Source organism: Filicampus tigris, chromosome 8 (assembly GCF_054856515.1).
Source record: "Filicampus tigris isolate MCC_2025a chromosome 8, RoL_Ftig_1.0, whole genome shotgun sequence".
Classification (NCBI taxonomy): domain Eukaryota; kingdom Metazoa; phylum Chordata; class Actinopteri; order Syngnathiformes; family Syngnathidae; genus Filicampus; species Filicampus tigris.
In genome coordinates this window covers 16,681,049-16,699,108 of record NC_141224.1, presented here as the reverse complement: position 1 = coordinate 16,699,108, position 18,060 = coordinate 16,681,049, and the positions used below count along the sequence as shown (strand labels likewise).

The 18,060-nt window shown below is 41.1% G+C and overlaps 1 protein-coding gene across 2 annotated transcripts; it reads right to left on the bottom strand.

Moving 5' to 3' along the window:
- Positions 1 to 5,026: 5,026 nt before the first annotated feature.
- Positions 5,027 to 15,773, bottom strand: LOC147143922 (terminal nucleotidyltransferase 4A-like). Of its 2 annotated transcripts, XM_086038802.1 has the most exons (13): positions 15,627 to 15,770; positions 14,806 to 15,553; positions 13,300 to 13,423; positions 12,516 to 12,562; positions 12,022 to 12,142; positions 11,793 to 11,900; positions 11,584 to 11,712; positions 9,028 to 9,238; positions 8,756 to 8,882; positions 8,138 to 8,241; positions 7,698 to 7,891; positions 7,448 to 7,567; positions 5,027 to 7,199 (listed from the first exon to the last, which is right to left on the bottom strand). In XM_086038802.1, exons 2-13 carry the CDS (start codon positions 15,528 to 15,530, stop codon positions 6,810 to 6,812), a joined length of 2,400 nt encoding a protein of 799 aa, XP_085894928.1. In that variant the 5' UTR covers positions 15,531 to 15,553; positions 15,627 to 15,770; the 3' UTR covers positions 5,027 to 6,809. The 2 variants fall into 2 exon arrangements, with proteins under 2 accessions (XP_085894928.1, XP_085894927.1); XM_086038801.1 differs by having other exon boundaries at positions 14,806 to 15,773.
- Between the last annotated feature and the right edge of the window lie 2,287 nt (positions 15,774 to 18,060).

Below are 18,060 nucleotides of genomic sequence, written 5' to 3'. Positions count from 1 at the left end.
TAAAAAAAACTGAACTCGATGGTATAGTCTCCAGCTGATTGAGAGCCCTGACGTACTGACACTAGCAGAGTTGGCACTGGGTCATGAAACCTTTTAGCCCATGTGGCTAAACAGTATAAATAAATATTTTAAAAAATCAGGGCTGGATGCAGAAGGCTGTACTTTTACCTTCACTGCTGGATATTATAATCGTGTAGACTTAATTGACATTGGATTACAGTAAAAATTGACAAGTCATTATATGATGTCTTATAAGAGTGTCCTATAAGCTTATCCTTTGGTCTGTATGTGCATAAAGGGGGGATTTGTCCCGATGGGATCTGAAATCGGTAGGGACCGGCAATCTTGAACATTAAACCTGTTCAATATTTACGACCAAATATCTTCATGTTTGTGGGGAAAGCTGATTACTCTCGAGTCATTTGACTCCATGGATTCTGACATGAAGCGAATGTAAACAATCAAAGAAGCACCCTGACTAATGAACAAGTTAGTGGCAATAAATAAAATATGTAGAATAAACCAACCCAAATTTGTTGTGTTTTTTTTGGTACAAAAGTGGGTTCCCCAAACGGCAAAAAATTATCTTTTATGCAGCAAAGCTGTGGGTGATTTGTGATGAGATCGTCAAGTTAAAAACATACTTCGCAGGCAGGCTTGCTAGCACCCTTTGCTAGCCGCCATAAGTAACCAGCAGTCCTGATGATGTTGACAGTTCAACTTTTAATTTTAAATGTTATTTAAAATGATTAAGTCCTCCAGTGAATACGATCCAAACAATCACCGTCCATTGAGTAACTTTCAAACTGGCCGCTTAAGGGAAGCCTAACACAAATCGAGTGGCCTGTGTCATTTGCCGCGACTCATTCACTGTCAGACTTTTTCTAACCCTCTTTTACCCTAATGTTTGAAAAAAATGGAAAAAAATATATAAATAAATTCCTGGGATTGAATGGTTGGACTGTGAAAAGAAAAGTAAATTCGTCAATGGCAGTGAATGATTTTAATGGCCAAAAATGACATTCTTGACAATGGACAATGGTGGTCCATTGGGCTATATTCTGAACATTTATCCACTTTAATCCGGAAAAGATGGTTTGACCCGCTAGTTAGAAAGTAGGTGATCAGGACTCAAATCAGCACCCAGGGTCTCTCTCCATGCATTATAAATACAGTCCTGCAAAATAATAAAAAAAATTCATCAATGTACCTGTAACTGATTATGTGTTTTTTTTTTACTGTAAGTGAAACAGATTTTTCTTTTAGTATCCTGATTATGTATATGTATCATGTTAGATCCTGACCCTGTCTCATAGTGAAGGTCTCTAATTTGATTGTGTTGTAGCTTTATTTGGTGAATCTAGTCCGAATTTCTCTAAACATTATGTATGTGTGTCAGCTAATATAGGTCAGGAGAGTTAAATGGGACTGTACAACATTTTTCTTTGAAATCAAATACAATGAAATGAGGCCTTTCATTCAGTTTGATTCTGTTTTGAAATTTGATCATCAGATGTTAGATTTTCTTATTATTATAAAACATTTGCCCTGTGAATGTCTGGCAACCAATTCGGGGTGTCCCCCGCCTACTGCCCGAAGACTGCTGGGATAGGCTCCAGCACTCCCCGCGACCCTTGTGAGGATAAGCGGTATAGATAATGGATGGATGGATATAAAACATTTACCTTTCCCTGTTTCTCACCACTAGTGGTGGCCATTTAAAATAATTAGCCACAGCAAAGCAAAACAAAACAGTCTAGCAGTGCTCTCTTCTGTGTGCCACAGGAATTACAGGGCATATTGTAAATTAAAGTGCTCTTACATCGAGATTTATACAGTAGTCAGCATTTTCTTTAGCACCATTTTGACGATCGGGTTCATCTATCTTTACATAACAGCCTGGATTTTCTTTTTAATGTCATTTTGAAATAAAGCGGCAACAATTTCCATTAATTTATAGTTCCAATCATTCAGAATGATTTGAACTTTGCTGCCCATTCAGTGTTGGAATTTGTGATGTCACAGCAAGTTTATCCACATCTAGATGCAGTTTGTATATTTGCCACTGACACTAATGTCCAATAGAACGTGTTTAATCCTATTGATACCGAATATGAAATGGATGGATTTCATAACCTTTGTGGATGTATGTAATTTTCATGCACAGCCAAGGCTTTAAAGTGTGTCCAGCTTGGTGACATGGCTGTCATGTCTGTTTGCAGATTAACTGAACTTTAACATCTGGTTTGGCAGTTCTCATCTGAGCGAAAGAATACGAATCTGTACCTTTAAATCTGAGGACATGGTTTAGAGTAAAGTCTTACCTCATGTATGTAAGTTGTATTTATTTATTTTTTTGTTTGAGAGTGAGTTTTAGTTTTGTAAGCATTATTGGATTTTGTTAATCAGTGAGGGAAGGGAGACAGGAGTGCCCAACCAGTTCATCGCAGAAGACTGGTGGACCTGGGACTGACATCAAGGTGTAGGGACAGAAAAAACGTGTGTTATTGTATATTTTGTGTTAGTGTGAACTACAGCCTTCTCACCCTATCAGTCTCACGTCCGCAAAAAAAGTATTTAACCTAAAATAGTGTTTCACCTCCGTGACAGGATTTTAACAGCAGTGAGCAGCCGCTTGCAGCGGGCGATCAGAGCCATATTTTATACCACAAGTTACTTTAACCGCTTTTATAAATAATATATATACAATTGATCTGAATGCAAACTCTAAAAGAATCTGTCTTAAACATTGAATATACAATTCTTACAGCTAACAACAAACAAATGCGTTACATTAACAACAAAGCAAGCAAGCAACATGCCAAGGAGACATTGTTTATCATACCATCCACAGTCATGGTTGAATGAAATGAAATGCACACACAACATTATAGCACCCATACTTATAATACAAGCAGGAACATCCTAAGCTAAAAGCAAAATTTAGAATTGTGAAGAATTAAGAGATGTTTGACTCTGATTTATTGTGCTTTTTAGATATGATTTGAATGAATGCATTTGCAGTCACAGTATGCAAAATAGGGGCAGCCGTTGGTCACAGTTGATAGCACTGATTGGCTGGCTAACAGTGCATGAGATAGGCGTGGAGTAGACTATGAGACAGTATACAAAAGTAAAGAAATGACCAAAAAAATCGAGTAAATTAAGCTCGGTAAAACATTTTTTACTCATGCTAGGTTCAGACCGAACACGAAATATCACATTGACCACGTTTCTGGCATGCTTTTGTTCACTGGGTACAACACTTCATGTGCGCTCCCTGCAGAGTGACATTGCACAGGCATAGTCTGCCCTCTAGTAGTTCAACACATGAAATACCATGAATTATGCCACAGGAGTCAGGACACCATTTCACTGACTGACAGAAACACGCCCAGCCTGTCTTGCATGTGTAATCCGGGACAGCAATTTTGTTTTGTTAACTGTTAACATTTAGTACCTTATCCCTTTGCATGCCAAGTATGGCCTTGTTACTTGTGCGCGACATCTTAGCCTGTAAAAATCTCTACCAGCACCAATGTACATTTAAACAACCCAGAAGTGTGAAGTCTTTCGTTTCCTCTTAAAATAACAATGTGTTACTTTTGCAATAACTCTTTTATTGCTTTATAACGCAATGAAAATTGAAAACGTATTACTTTATAACGCAAAAGTTTGGCAATAAAACACAATAATATTGCGTTAAAGCAATCTTAAATATTCTTAAATATTGTCCCCCGGCTTGCTTCCGTCCGCATCATCATCATCATCATCACCACATCACGACCGTCTTGTATTGGCAGCTAAACGCTGTCTTGGTTAAACAGTTGCGAACAATTCAATCCATTCCCAATACTCCCAGCCAGTAAGTGGATGTGCATAGGAAATTAACCATCTTATGAACTTTAAATAATGTTTACGAGTGCATGGCTGTTTTTTGGTTTGTTTGGGGGTTTTTTGGAGGGGGGGGGGGGCAACGGAATGTAAGGACCTAAGCACTTTAAAAAGACAAGGATGGGCGGGGTCTGAGGACAATTATTTTTATGAATAAGGACCAGGGGCAGTGCCAAAACGTGGCTAATGGCTGGGCCTGGAAAAATCAGGGTGGGCCTGAATATTTCTCTCACTGAGCACAATCCTCCTGTCCCGGCACATCATATATTCAAATAAAATGACAAAAATTGAATAATATGAAGCTCAGATCTTCCTTAGACAACCACAATCATGCCATTCTTAATATTCAATAAAATAAAATAAACACAATGAAGCACAAATTGAAAAATAATTTCATAATAATTTACTCAATTTAAAAGTATATATTTTTTCATGAATCTCACTGAGTGGGCAGTCCATCAATCTGGGTGGGCCTGTGCACACCCAGGCCCACCCATGGCTCCGCCCTTGATAAGGATAGAGGGACAAGGACGGAAGTGTACCCAGGTGGCGCTCAGAGGACGGACCGATAAAAAAAGCTGAGAGCTGCATACCTAATGGTAGTGATGGGAAAGTGAAGCTTCATGAAGCACTAGTGATATTTTTTACTCGTATAGATGGTGCTCTTGGATTCAAGATAAAGGCTAGTGCAATGCAAAAGTATTACATTTTCACAGCATCTTTAAACCAAGGGTGACATCTAGAGGAGTCAAAAAAAGAGCTTCATTTTTCATCACTACCTCGCGGTCCATCAGCAATGATATTGTCCCACATTTTTTATTTCACCATGCTGTCCCTTTTTTTTTTTTTTTTTTTGCATGTGCAGCTACTGCTGCACCTGACTCAGTACGTTCTTGAGGCCGACTGGCTATCGGTGATGCACCGCTACCAAAAGTTCACTTCAGCCTCCCATGGAGAAATGGGCGAAGGAGCAATATTTTCACCTCAAAGGCTTCATCTGCACTGCCCAGCACACCACCGTGCCTGACTGCACAAACTGCATTTATTACACAGTATACTTTAGATTAGCAAGCAAATCAGTTCGTTGAGCAACAACATGCAAAAGACATGCTAACACACAACATCAAATATGTGGCGTTTAAAATGTTTATTAAAAAAATAGAAAAACTTAAGACTTGGGGGAAAAAAAGGATACAGCTATAGGTCAGTCATTTACACATCCTTAATTACACAGATATAAGATTGGGATTGGTTTGGTGTATAAAGATGTAACCACTCACTGATTATCTTGGGATAGCTTAATGAAAAGCTGCACCGAAAACAAAAATATTTTCGGTACCGGGCTAATCGCATCAGTTTGGTACTCAGGATGCGGAAACAACTTGGCTAAACATTGTTTTGTTCAAGGCTCCACCAAACTCCTGCAACATTGAACAAGTCACATTCTCATACCCTCCTCATCATCATATGGATTCCTTATTGGTCATGTGGGTTTGGACTTTAAACATGTAGATGAGAGAGAAAAAGTTAATGGGCCTCATACAATTTGCGATGCGTCTTGATGCTGTGGTAAATGAATCCGTAGCAAATCTAGCAGTACATTGAACAAATGTTTTTGCTATGCATGGGGGAATTCGGTCTTCCAAAAAGGCAGTGGACCTTTTGCTTTTACAGAATTAAAGCAGATAAAGGCAGAACAAAAGCACTTTGATGGTAATAAGTAGCACCAAATATTTTTGAAAAGACAAAAGGAAGAAAAAAAAGGTTAAAAGTATTCTTTCCACAGTATCCATTTCATGGAAAGAAACCTAAGTAAAACAAAGAAAAAGTGAGACAATTAAAATGATAACTACTAAATTGAAAGGGGGTATGTGGACAAATTGTTAGCAAAATTCCAAGTGATCGTAATGTGTAACAGTAAATGTCATGAGATTTTTTTTGGCACATTTCTCATGTCGCTATACCAGCTTCCCCTTGGGTTCGAAGCGGAACACATTCAATCAAGGCCCTTAAAAATCCAGATATTGCACAAGTCAATGAGGACTTGAGGGGAAAAAAAAATTGTGGGTTTGGGCGACAAAATACTAAAAAAGACAAACTAAAATGTGAAATAAATTAAATAAAAGCAACCTATTATTGCACAGGAATGCAACAAAATTAAAGTGACAATGTGAACAACAACAGAAAAAAATCCCTCAGTGACAAACACGAGCGAACATAAGTTCCAACACACAAAAACCACTCAGTACATTCAAACAAGTCATCACAGTTTAAGCACTTGAGAAGGTCATTTTTTGTGCCATCACACCAAAAACATTGAGTCAGCGTTGTGCTGCATAGCTAGAAAGGTAGTGCGTCACTTCAGTCGAAAGGACTGGAGTCCAAGCTGAAAGAGCGTTGCAAAAGGAATGATGCATTCAGAGTAAGAAATTATTCAAAGGGAGACGGGGGGGGGGGGGGGGACTCATCTAAAAGGCCCAATAAGAGTTAAAAATGAGAGGGACCAAAGGGGTAAGGCTAGATGAACCCGTTCACTACTATGGCACATGACTTAGCTTTCTGAGAGGTTAATGGAAGTGACACTGGTGAGGACCAAGTTTGGGTTGTCAACTCAAATCTGGTGCTGGTGTGCTTCCAATGTGGAGGGAGTGTTTCTAAAGGCCAAACCTTTGAGGCTCTACAGTTAAGACTTAAGACCACCGTCCTTCACCTGCCACAGTCAATTGATTGCTTCATGCTGGCACAACAGAAGCAGAAATTTAGTACTGGTCACTTGAAACAACTGGAGGCAATCTGAATTCACTTCCAAGACAAGTTCCCAAAAAAAACAACTGTCTTAGCTATATTCAACAGACAGCTTGTGATGACCGGAGGAAGTCTTTGAAAGCCGTAGATCATATCAGTGCTTCAATCCTTCATCTGCTCTGATTCAGAGCTGGGAGATTGTCCCTTTTCCTGCGTCGCCAGGTGTTGCAGTTATACTGCTGCTGGTTCCTCAAACCTGGTTCTGTATTGGGGCCCTGAGGAACAAACCGCCGCTGGGGACTGAAACTACCTTGGGAGTGGCTTTGACCACGGAGGCTACTGCTTTGGTTGTGCTTGAAGCCAAATCTGTGTGGTTCAAACGAGCCCTGGGACTCTGGCCGAATGGTGAACGTGTGCTGGTGCTGCCCGCCCATCCGGGGGTGGTGGAGTTGGTGGAGAGGACTGGGTAGAGGGCTTGTGGAGTTGGAGTGCTGGGGAACTGCAGTTTGTGCCATATGCCGGTGCACCATGCTGACGGATGGTAGATTCTCGTGGTAGAACTGGCGATCAGAGAGGGATTGAGAGGACACGTTAGTTAGGTTTTCAGGAAGAGATATCTGGACCTGGAAATGTAAAGTACTGGGAACTTCTGCTGCAAAGTCTAAACAGGGAGGGGTGGCACCAATGCACGGTATTGGGCTGCATAACGCTTGATTCCCCTCAGTTGATTAATCGAGTATATACTGTGTTTATGTTTAATTACAGTTTGAGAAATTTCATAATATGATCACGGTGTGGTGAAACTAACCTGCGGTGTGGTGTGGATAAAGCCTGCTGGATGTGCAGCCATTTGCATTATAAAATGGACTGAGGCAAGGTTGAGGGACTGGGGATGGATTCCATTAGTGCTTAGAGGAGGATCAGACTCCTGAATTAAAACACACACACACACACACACACACGTTTACTTTCAAGAGTTGGTAGAGTGAACAAAAAGTTAACTGGGCACAGTGATTGATATAGTCAGTATTTGAAGACAAACTATCCTTTGGCCTTACAATGTCACTCCCGGAAGAAGATGAGGAGGAGGAGCTTGAGCTGGGGGAAGAGGATGAAGAATGGTGTTGAGGGCTGTTGAGGAAGACTGGAGAGGATGAGGAGGAATCAACACTGAGGGGGGAGGCCGTGTCTCGCTGATCCTCCACAGAAACCAGCATCAGTCTGGCAAGGTCCTGCTCACAAGTATCTACATCTGGAAGCCAACAAAACACCACTACTCAGATCACATTTACAAAATGAAAAATATCTGTGAGAACAACTTCTTAGGGTGACCTTCAATGGGACTATACAAGTCAGAACAGAAACCAAATAAAACCAAACATTTTGAGTATATTGTAAGGATAAATCTTTGCATTGCCAAGAACACACATCCTTGACTCAAAAGCTTATTTTTTGCATACTGGTAGAGAGTAATAAATTATTGGAATTAACAGCACACCATGATTCTCCTGGTTGGCATACTGCTTAGCTCCCCACGTCTTAATAGTCCAGTCCCTGTAGGCCAGAACCTCTGGGCAAACTTTGATAATACGACCTAAAGTACTGTAAAACAAAAATGGTGGTTATATTATTCTTTAGGAAAACAGACTCTTGGGGATTATACTATTATGTACACACACATAAGCATGGGCCGAATTCTGGTTTGGCGGTTTACCGTGGTTTTAGTCAAACTTTCAATGATCGCTAAGACTGTCTGTCAACAGTAATGAGCGTTTCTTTTGTTTTTGAGAGGACTTGTAAGTAGCTGCAATATAATTGGCTGCTTGCAGAGATCAGTTAACAAGCCACCTTTTTGTTAATGACAAGAGGCCAGTTGCTTCCCCCCTTTCTCAGCTGAGCAGAGAGAGGAGGGGTGAGCGGTACCAGCAGATAGCCTACTAGTATGGTACACGTGTTATTGGATAAAATATTCTATAATTTGTTTAAAACTATTTTAGACATTTTAGAGCTGCAGTTTTAATGACGTGACATTTTTGCTTACGGATATCATACGGTCAGAATCTAATTTCGGCCCATGCCTGGACACAGACATACACACAGAGGAAGCGATGCCTACCTTTCGTACTCTTTGTTGGGGTATGCCCGAGCGAGAGGAGACACACCATGACTCAGTACCATGTAAGCAAAGTCAAAAACTTGCTTGACTTGCAACACTCCATATGAGCTTCGGCCGACATCATTGCCTATCAACAGTAAATAATTACATGAACTTCAGACAAAACTAAAGTATCCTCATAAAATATAATAACAGCACGTGACCAAAGTACAAAGTAAAATGTGTGTCAATATAATTAACAGTACTAAAGACAAGCCAAAAAGAGTTCCAACCTGGTTGTATTGGATCCTCTATACAGAGCATAGATGGCCTGTTCCCGTTCCCCATAGCTTTGAGCATCTCCTCTTTGGATTGGCAGGCCCCCCCATTCACCCGGATGCCCATCTTCATATAGTTGAAGTCACGCCCGTACAGCTCGAAGAATTCAATCAGCAGAATGCCCAGGTTGATGTTTGCACGCCGCGTGTCAATGCGAGGGTGCAGCTGATCAGAAAAACAGAGAAAAACAAATGACAGCCACCACCAAGGTAGGCAAATAAAAGAAGAGACCAACATTTTACCACATCATCCATTAGGGCTAACTGCATGAATTAATCCAAAAGTGATGTCCATCCAGCCATGAATATATGGATGCCATTTGTCCTCACCATGGCCACATACTGTTTTACTGGAGCCTACACAATTTACTTCAGGCAAGAGGCGTGATACACCTTGCAATGTTCGCCAGTTAATCATAAGGCACATACTGTACAAATAAACACCCTTTCACACATATTGTGGTATTGTTTTTCCCTTTGCATTTTGTAAAAAAGAATTTATATTTGTATGACAAATTACTGTAACCTCCCGTCATATGGACTCTTTTTTTAAAAGCTGAGAATGTTTGACCCTAATAGAGATGGAATGTAATTTTTGTTTTTAACTAACAAGCAGTAAATAAATCTGTATCAAAATAATGTCTGTCTTATACTGCCCCCAGGTGGCCAAGGCTGGCACACCAGAGGCAGCAGCATAAAGGCTATTTAATTTTACTCCTCTTTACTGGTAATTGTCCATCCATCCATTATCTATACCGCTTATCCTCACAAGGGTCGCGGGGCGTGCTGGAGCCTATCCCAGCTGTCTTTGGGCAGTAGGCGGGGGACACCCTGAATTGGTTGCCAGCCAATCGCAGGGCACACAAAGACAAACATCCGCACTCACAATCACACCTAGGGGCAATTTAGAGAGTCCAATCCACTTACCATGCATGTTTTTGGAATGTGGGAGGAAACCCACGCAGGCACGGGGAGAACATGCAAACTCCACACAGGGAGGCCGGGGTCGGGATCGAACCCACGACCTCTGAACTGTGAGGCAGACGTGCTAACCAGTCGACCACCATGCCGCCTACTGGTAATTGTCTTTAACTCAATTATGTCATTAAAGTGTGTTTTTATACAGTACAAAGCTGTAGCATGCCATTTTTCTCGTGGGGAGGGTTTCAATGGATTAATGGCATTCCATTCATTTCAATGACAGCCTTCATTATTACGTCAACTTCTCAGATTGTCCTCTCTCTTGTATTGTAGGGTCCCTACTCCCTACTAGTTTTTAGGCACTGCATAGTTAACCCCACCCCACCACGCAAAAATAGCAACGCCTGCCTGACTCCCCCTGTCCTATTCTGACTCCTGCCCCATCCTACCCTCTCCAGTCCTTCTGCTTAGTAATTGCATCCATTCATCACAGGGTGTACATTTTCTTCAGAGATATGTTTATCAATCTCGTCTCTCGCCATCTACCCTCTAGCAAACATTGTTCTGCCTGGCTGCATTTCCAATAAAACAACAAAAAAACACAGGGTGACTATTTAAAAAAAAAACCCTGTTGCATGGAAAAACTGTTTGAGCATAAATGCACATAGAGCAACTATTCTGCATGACCATGCAGCTGATCATGGGGAAAAAACGGACTGTTTAAATTAAGGCAACAGACTCATCATACAAAGCTCCCACGTATGCTGCTTCCAGCAGTTCTACTCCTCAAGCAGGGCAAAACACGCGATTAGCAAGTAGCAAACAATAAGCTCTAAACACCATTTTGAATCCGTAAAGTCAACAAGCCTGTACAACTCCTAGAGCTCAGCTCCAGACTTTTTTTTTTTTAAACCAGGAGCACAGTATGCCCAAACTTTTAATTTTAGGGACGCAAGCAGGAATTTTAGGGATGTGCAACTGTAAATTGACTTGGTAATTAAATATTCATTCATTTCCTCTTAGTTTTGCTGTATTAGCAGCCACTTATCCCCAAAACATAATTTGGGGATTTTTTTCACCATGACCGTTTCTGCACAAAACAAGTCCTGCTTCTTTTTACACTTTAGGAAAAGAAGAAGAAGAAGAAGAGCCAATCAGAATAGGGTTGCCTTAAAAATGCACTGAAAAAAAATATATTGCCCAAGAGAAATCAGTTCTTCTTGCAAGATTAACGCTGGTGTTTGGACTTTGCGAATGAATAAAGCTATTTCGACTCTACTTTGTAACACCCATCCTGAATTCAGAGATTCCACTGAAAAGACAGAATTTTTAACATTGAAAAACATAAGATGAAAAATAAGAAGAAAAGTGTTTTAGACCGAGTGAGACTCAGCATCAAGTTGACCCGTCACTGGGTTTTGCCTGTCTTTACTTGATCCGCATCACTATGGACAATTTGGAATACTAGAACAAGCCAGAGAATATTGACACGAGCACAAAGCACAAAACTCCACAGTGATGTTCCAAACATCCTTGTGCATTATTTTTCACGTAAAAATGTCAATGCTGATATTAGGCATAAAAGTGTACCTGCAGGAAACTGATAGCCATCAGTATGAGACTGTAAGAACTGATGCCTCCTGTAAAGACTTCATTTAAATCCCTCTGGAGTAGGAACTGCTTCAGTACGAAGATCAGGGGAGGCAGAACAGTGTATTTCTGCAAGACCCACACAGTGCATTAGGAAACAAAAGATGACAAATAGGGAACAGACACTATTTGGAGGTCTGAAATCTTACCTTTAGATAGCTCTTAATGAAGTGTGCTGCTTTGACAGCTGTCTCCACATTAAAGCTGATATCAATTTTGACCTTTGTTTCATGGTCAGTGAGCTTGATTATGGGCACCTGGGGGGGGGGGGGGGTCAACAAAGAGACATCTGGAATCAGTGTACAAGCATTCACAGCAATTAACCAAATGAAGCAGCAGACGACCAAACAAAATGCCATGGAGATCAGACTGACTCACAGAAGCTTTGTCGAGAACTTTAATGGGATAGGGGCCCGAAACGTTGTGTCTCTTCAGTGCTTGCCCTAGTTCCTGCAACGGGGGGTGGTCCCACTTTCCAAACACCACCAGGTCAATGTCACTGACAACCCAAGCAAGACATATGTGAGCTCATTAAACAATAAAGAACTCACACCGCCAAACCAAAATGATTCACTCGATAGTTTGTGATCAGCCTGATATTTGTACGAACAAGCCAAGTATACCCCGACTATACTTAACATACTTTATATACAAGAACATATTCTATAAACAATAACAGATTGGATAGCAAGATGTTGCTAAATTGCTAATCTTAAACCAAAACATAAAAACTCAAGAAAAACAATGTCCTGCCAAACACCAAGTCGATATTCTGTTCTTTCAGTCAACAATAGCAAAAAAATAGATTCCTTACTTCCAAAATGCTAACATCATGGACTGAAAACGACTGAAAGTTCAAAAGTGAAAGCTACCTGGTTGGAAGATAGAGACCTGTGCTGAAGCTGCCAAATATCTCCACCTAAAGAACACATTTACATAATCTTAATTTGAGTTATACATGATACAACCAGGCAATGTAAATTGGGAAAAAAACAAAAGAGCTTCATCTACACAACCAACACCCATTTATTTATAACAGCAAGCCAAAGACAGAAGATATTTCTATCAGCGCTGACCGTGTGGGTTGCCTTAGGAGTGGCAAGAAGCCAAAGGAAAACATTCGGGCATCCCACCTAATTGGTATTAATAAGCACGTTGATGAGCAGAAAATTATTTGAGTTGCATTGAAGCCGGTAGTCATTTTGTATCCCTATCACAACTTGAAAGTAAAAGATTTACCTGGTTGATATATTGGTATGAAAAGACTGAAGAAGTGTTAAACTTCTCAAACATAGTTTAGTCAATGCTACACTATTAAAAACTTTAGGAGATTAAATGAATTCCTGCAAAACAGAAAAAAAAATGCTTCAATTGTTCCAGCCTAATTTCTTTCGACAAATGTTTTAATTGCATCTCTGCCTATCCAGGAGAAAAAAAAGAATACATCAATTGACGTTTTTATGCCACACAATTTAGTTGAATCTAAATTAAAATAAATAAAATAGAATATACACATTTGTAATTGTCACAATATGGAAGTGAAGTATCATTCAAGTGTAATCTATAAAAAGAAAAAGTAACTTGCAGGAAACTTACACTTCATATGCAGACCAAAATTTGCATTTGTGCGCCCAAGTAACATCTTCCAACACTCACCTGTGCCGTGGGCCACAGTTCCTTTATGACATTCTCAATCCTGTTCACAACATCTCTTCTCATTGCCTCCTCCTCTGGACGTGGTGACATGAAGTTGAAGAAGTCAACTATCTCTTCATGGAGACTATAATGTAGCAAAGAAATGTCTTTGTTATTCAGTCCAATTAACAAATCAAACACTGCTTGAATTTGCAAAATATACATATACATTTAAATGCTAGTACCTTATGCCAGAAAAAGCATCTTGAATAAACTCTCTAACCGCTTGTAGTAACTGACAAGTACTACACAAGATTGACAGCAGTTTTGAATACTGTACTGTTATCCCTCTCTTAGAAGCCAAAATATAAGAGATACTCATATACTATTCAAATAAAAAATACAACAACAGATTAAATCAGGTGTGTCGAAACGTGATCCCAGAAAAATGGAAGGATAGAGCTGTCACCAATTAATATTTTTAGAAATCGATTAAATCGAATAATCTGGTAACATACATACATTTTAATGCAAATGAAATTATAAAACAATTTTCCCCATCTACCATTTATCAACAAATTATTGATGTTTATTTGTTATTTATTCAGCAACATCATGTTATGGAATCCGGACAGACATTTCCAGTCTACTGTACATAAAACTCAGTTGTACTGTATTGATATTACTCACCCACACAATTTCACTGTCTATTACCAGTATCTATTAGTGGAAAGTTGATACTTCAGTTAGGGAATAACATTTTCCCCTGTCAGGAGGCGATGATGTTTGGTACAGTTTTAACACCAGATGTATTTCCCGGAGCAACCCACCCATTTTTATCCAGTTTTTCGTACTACTGCGATTAGCTGGTGACCAATTCGGGGTGTACCCCTACTGAAATAGGCTACAGCATGCTCGCGACCCAAATGTGGATAAGCGAGTCAGAAAATGGATGGATGGGTATTTCATACTATATTAATAGACATTTAACCTTATAGGCGACTTCTCCTGGCTGACATTGACAGTAATGGAAATTGATTGATTCCCGCTTCCGGTTCTGTAGAGTGAGCATGATTCTCTCTTGAATCCAGACACTTATCAATTTTATTTATATTTTACAGTTCAAACTTGGATGTTCTCTGCTTTAAAGTGGAAGTCAACCCCCCAAAATTCTTTGCAATGATATGGTGTATGTGATTTCACAAGACTAAACAAGGCATTCTAATTAATATTACAGTTGTGGAATATGAGTTAAGAAGCAAAATCCACCAGTTTTTAGCCATCTTGGGGGGGGGCGGCCATTTTATCACTTCTGTCGACTGAAAATGACATCCCAGTTAGTTAGGGCTCTGGTAACAACCAATCACGGCTCACCTGTTTTCTGAAGTTGAAGCATATGATATTAGGCTTTTACACTACCCTGATTTTGGAGCTGACTAGTTAACTCCAGAAAATAATTAATTAAATTAATCCACATCCAGACTTTGAGGGACCTTGTGTGACCGCTGTACTGTTTCTATCACCTACCCATTGACCCCGGGACTGTAGCGCCTCGTCTTCCAGAGGCTGCAGGAGGAGTCGTGGGGCACCAGCGGGTCGAAGCCGTGGAACGAGTTGGCTCGGTTCTGATACCTCCTGCGGGCCGACGTCTGATGGTAATGGCGCTGCTTGTTCCCATGTTGGTTCTTCATCCTGGCGGGGGTGTGGCCGCCAGATTGTTGCGTGCTGCGACAATGTTGGGGAGCAGCGTGGAGCGGCAGAGGGGGAGCAGGGGGAGCAGGAGGAGGAGGGTGTTGGTGGTGTTGCCGCCTCACGTCGTTCTCGTCCAGTTCGTTTTCGCCGTAGTGTAAAAATCTGCTCGCCTCTTCGGTGACGTTTAAATTGTCAATTTGAAGAGAGGAGCCGGATGGAGACGAGCTCTCGGCCTCCGAGTCCAGAGAGGAGGAAGACGGCGACAAGGACCCCTTCCTCCGGGCGCTCCCCCGCTCTCCACCGCCGTCTCGCTTCGACAGTTTCCCGATTACACCACCGAGCAGCGGCGGCGGCGGCGGCGGAACAGCTACACTTTTACAGTATTCGCCGATGGAGTCCGTGGAGACTGCGTTGAACGTTACGTTGTCGCGGTGGTACTGAATGTGGTTGTCGGTGCCGGAATTTGTGGCAAATCCCTGAGACGTTTCCCAAATGTGCATCCATAACGAATTGGCAGGTCCCTTCTGCTCCGGCTGGATCCAAGCGGTCCTGGGATCCATTGGACTCGAGTTTGAGCGACAACCTCTCAACGGGAAAATTACAAGCAAGTGGGCAAATGTAACACTTAGCACTCAAGCAAACAAATGGTTGCCTACCGCGCTGGTTTACTTGTTATCCTTGAAGTGCTTCATGTCCGGAGACTGGTGTGGTTGTTAAAAATCGGCTTGCCCAACTCCGCTCCCCATGTCAACCAGCAATGGCGCACCCAGCAGCACTCTCCCCATCTGCGCATGTGTGGGGATTTAAATCTTTGAACACACCTCTCCGCACGGCCACATGCATCAAGCTAATGCACAGACCACCGGAAGTATACACCGTAACGGGGAAGTAGTTGTGGAGATTTTTCATTGTAGATATGGAATGCGAGTATTTTTTCTATTAGTTCTTGATGAGCACCTTAATTACAAACAAGTTCAAACGACATATGGGTTTGTCCACTCCAAACTCAAAACTATAGATATAATGTATTGCATAGAAACCATCTTAAGGTCTTAAGGACATGCTTAACATTATAAACAGTATTTTGAACTCATCCTTACCTTTCTGAAAATTTGTGAAAGCCAAACTCAAACAAAATAATTACAAATCAAAGGCAGGCAAGCAGAATAATTTCCAATGTACACAAAAATGAACGCACGATCAATTAGACTTTTGAAATGTCTAGATGTGATACATTGTACGAGCTGAAAATCTTTACATGCATAACTGTTTTGATCATCTTCACCAACATCGTCTTCCTGCTGCACTTCAACTTTCACATTATTTTAACCGACATTGTAAAGCATCATAATATGTGTTAAATGTTGCCCACTCTGCAACCATTGCAGCCCGATCATCCTGGAAGGGGGATTCCCCCGGGGGTCGGGGATTCCTTGCCCTCCTGGGGGTTAAGATCAGGGTATGTCGTTAATATTGTCAACTATGGGCATGTGAAGCCCTTTGAGACTTTCTTGTGATTAAGGGCTAAATAAATTTGACTTGACAATAATGACATGCCATAGACGATTAAAATAATAATAATAATATCCATCCATCCATTATCCATACCGCTTATCCTCACAAGGGTCGCAGGCATGCTGGAGCCAATCCCAGCTGTCTTCGGGCAGTAGACCGGGGACACCCTGAATTGGTTGCCAGCCAATCGCAGGGCACACAAACACAAACAAACATCCGCACTCACAATCACACCTAGGGGCAATTTAGAGTGTCCAATCAATTTACCATGCATGTTTTTTGGAATGTGGGACGAAACCGGAGTACCCGGAGAAAACCCACGCAGGCACGGGGAGAACATGCAAACTCCACACAGGGATCTGGGATCGAACCCACAACCTCTGAACTGTGAGGCGAACGTGCTAACCAGTCAATCACCGTGTCACCTAAAATAATAATAATCTAAAATTTATAAATCCCTACAAAGTATTTCCTAATTCACATTCATACCGTATGATTCTCCTGTCAACATTGAAATTCCATGTATTAAAATGTTCAATTTCAATGTATGTATAAAATATCTATTTATTTGGATTATCAATTCACATCATCCTCACTAGAACCTATTGACTATTCGGTTTCAATAATTTTTTTAATATATCGTTGAAGGCTTATTTTTATTAACTTCATTTTTATCCTGGACATGTTTTGGGTTTTTTTGCCACTTGCAAATCTCCCGTCTTTAATTGGTTGAAGTAAATTCTACTAATACTTTTACTACTACCACTTTCAATACTCTTCATCCACCCATCCATTTTCTATACAGACTATCCCCATTTGGGTCACCGTTGCCTTTCCCATCTGAGATTTGCGTGAGAGGTGGCTCTGAGAGGCAGGGAACATCTGAGACTGGTCACCAGTCAATTCCTGGCACTAATAGACAACCTAACATCCATTCTAACTCACATTCATCCAGCTCAATGACAGCAAAAAAACATGGGCGCCACACTAACATTAAACTTTGATGTCAAGTAGGGGCCTGCAAAATATCCTGCTGGCCACAAATGGTTCCCGGGCTGCGAGTTTGAGACCTGTGATTTCGAGTCTTGGAATGTGTGAGGAAATACCAGGAGAAAACCCACACAGGCAGGGTAAGATGCAAACTCCACACAGAAAGGACAAATCCCTGATTCGCACCCACAACCTCAGGCCTGTGAGCCAAATCAGCTAACCACTTGTGCTGTACTGTTCAGTACTCTTCATTCAGTATATATTTCTGATAGGACGCTTGCGGTGGTTGAAATCGTCAACATAGTGCAAGTATTGCACATTTAGATCTTGGATGATGTATTATTTTTTAATCCTTATAAAGATATTCTTAACTACTGATTGATTTCAAAGGGGCAGGTGGTCGACTGGTTAGCACGTCCGCCTCACAGTTCGTAGGTCGTGGGTTCGATACCGGCCCTGGCCTCCCTGTGTGGAGTTTGCATGATCTCCCCGTGGCTGCGTGGGTTTTCTCCGGGTTTCCTCTCACATTCCAAATTACCATGCATGGTAAATTGATTGGACTCTCTAAATTGCCCCTAGGTGTGA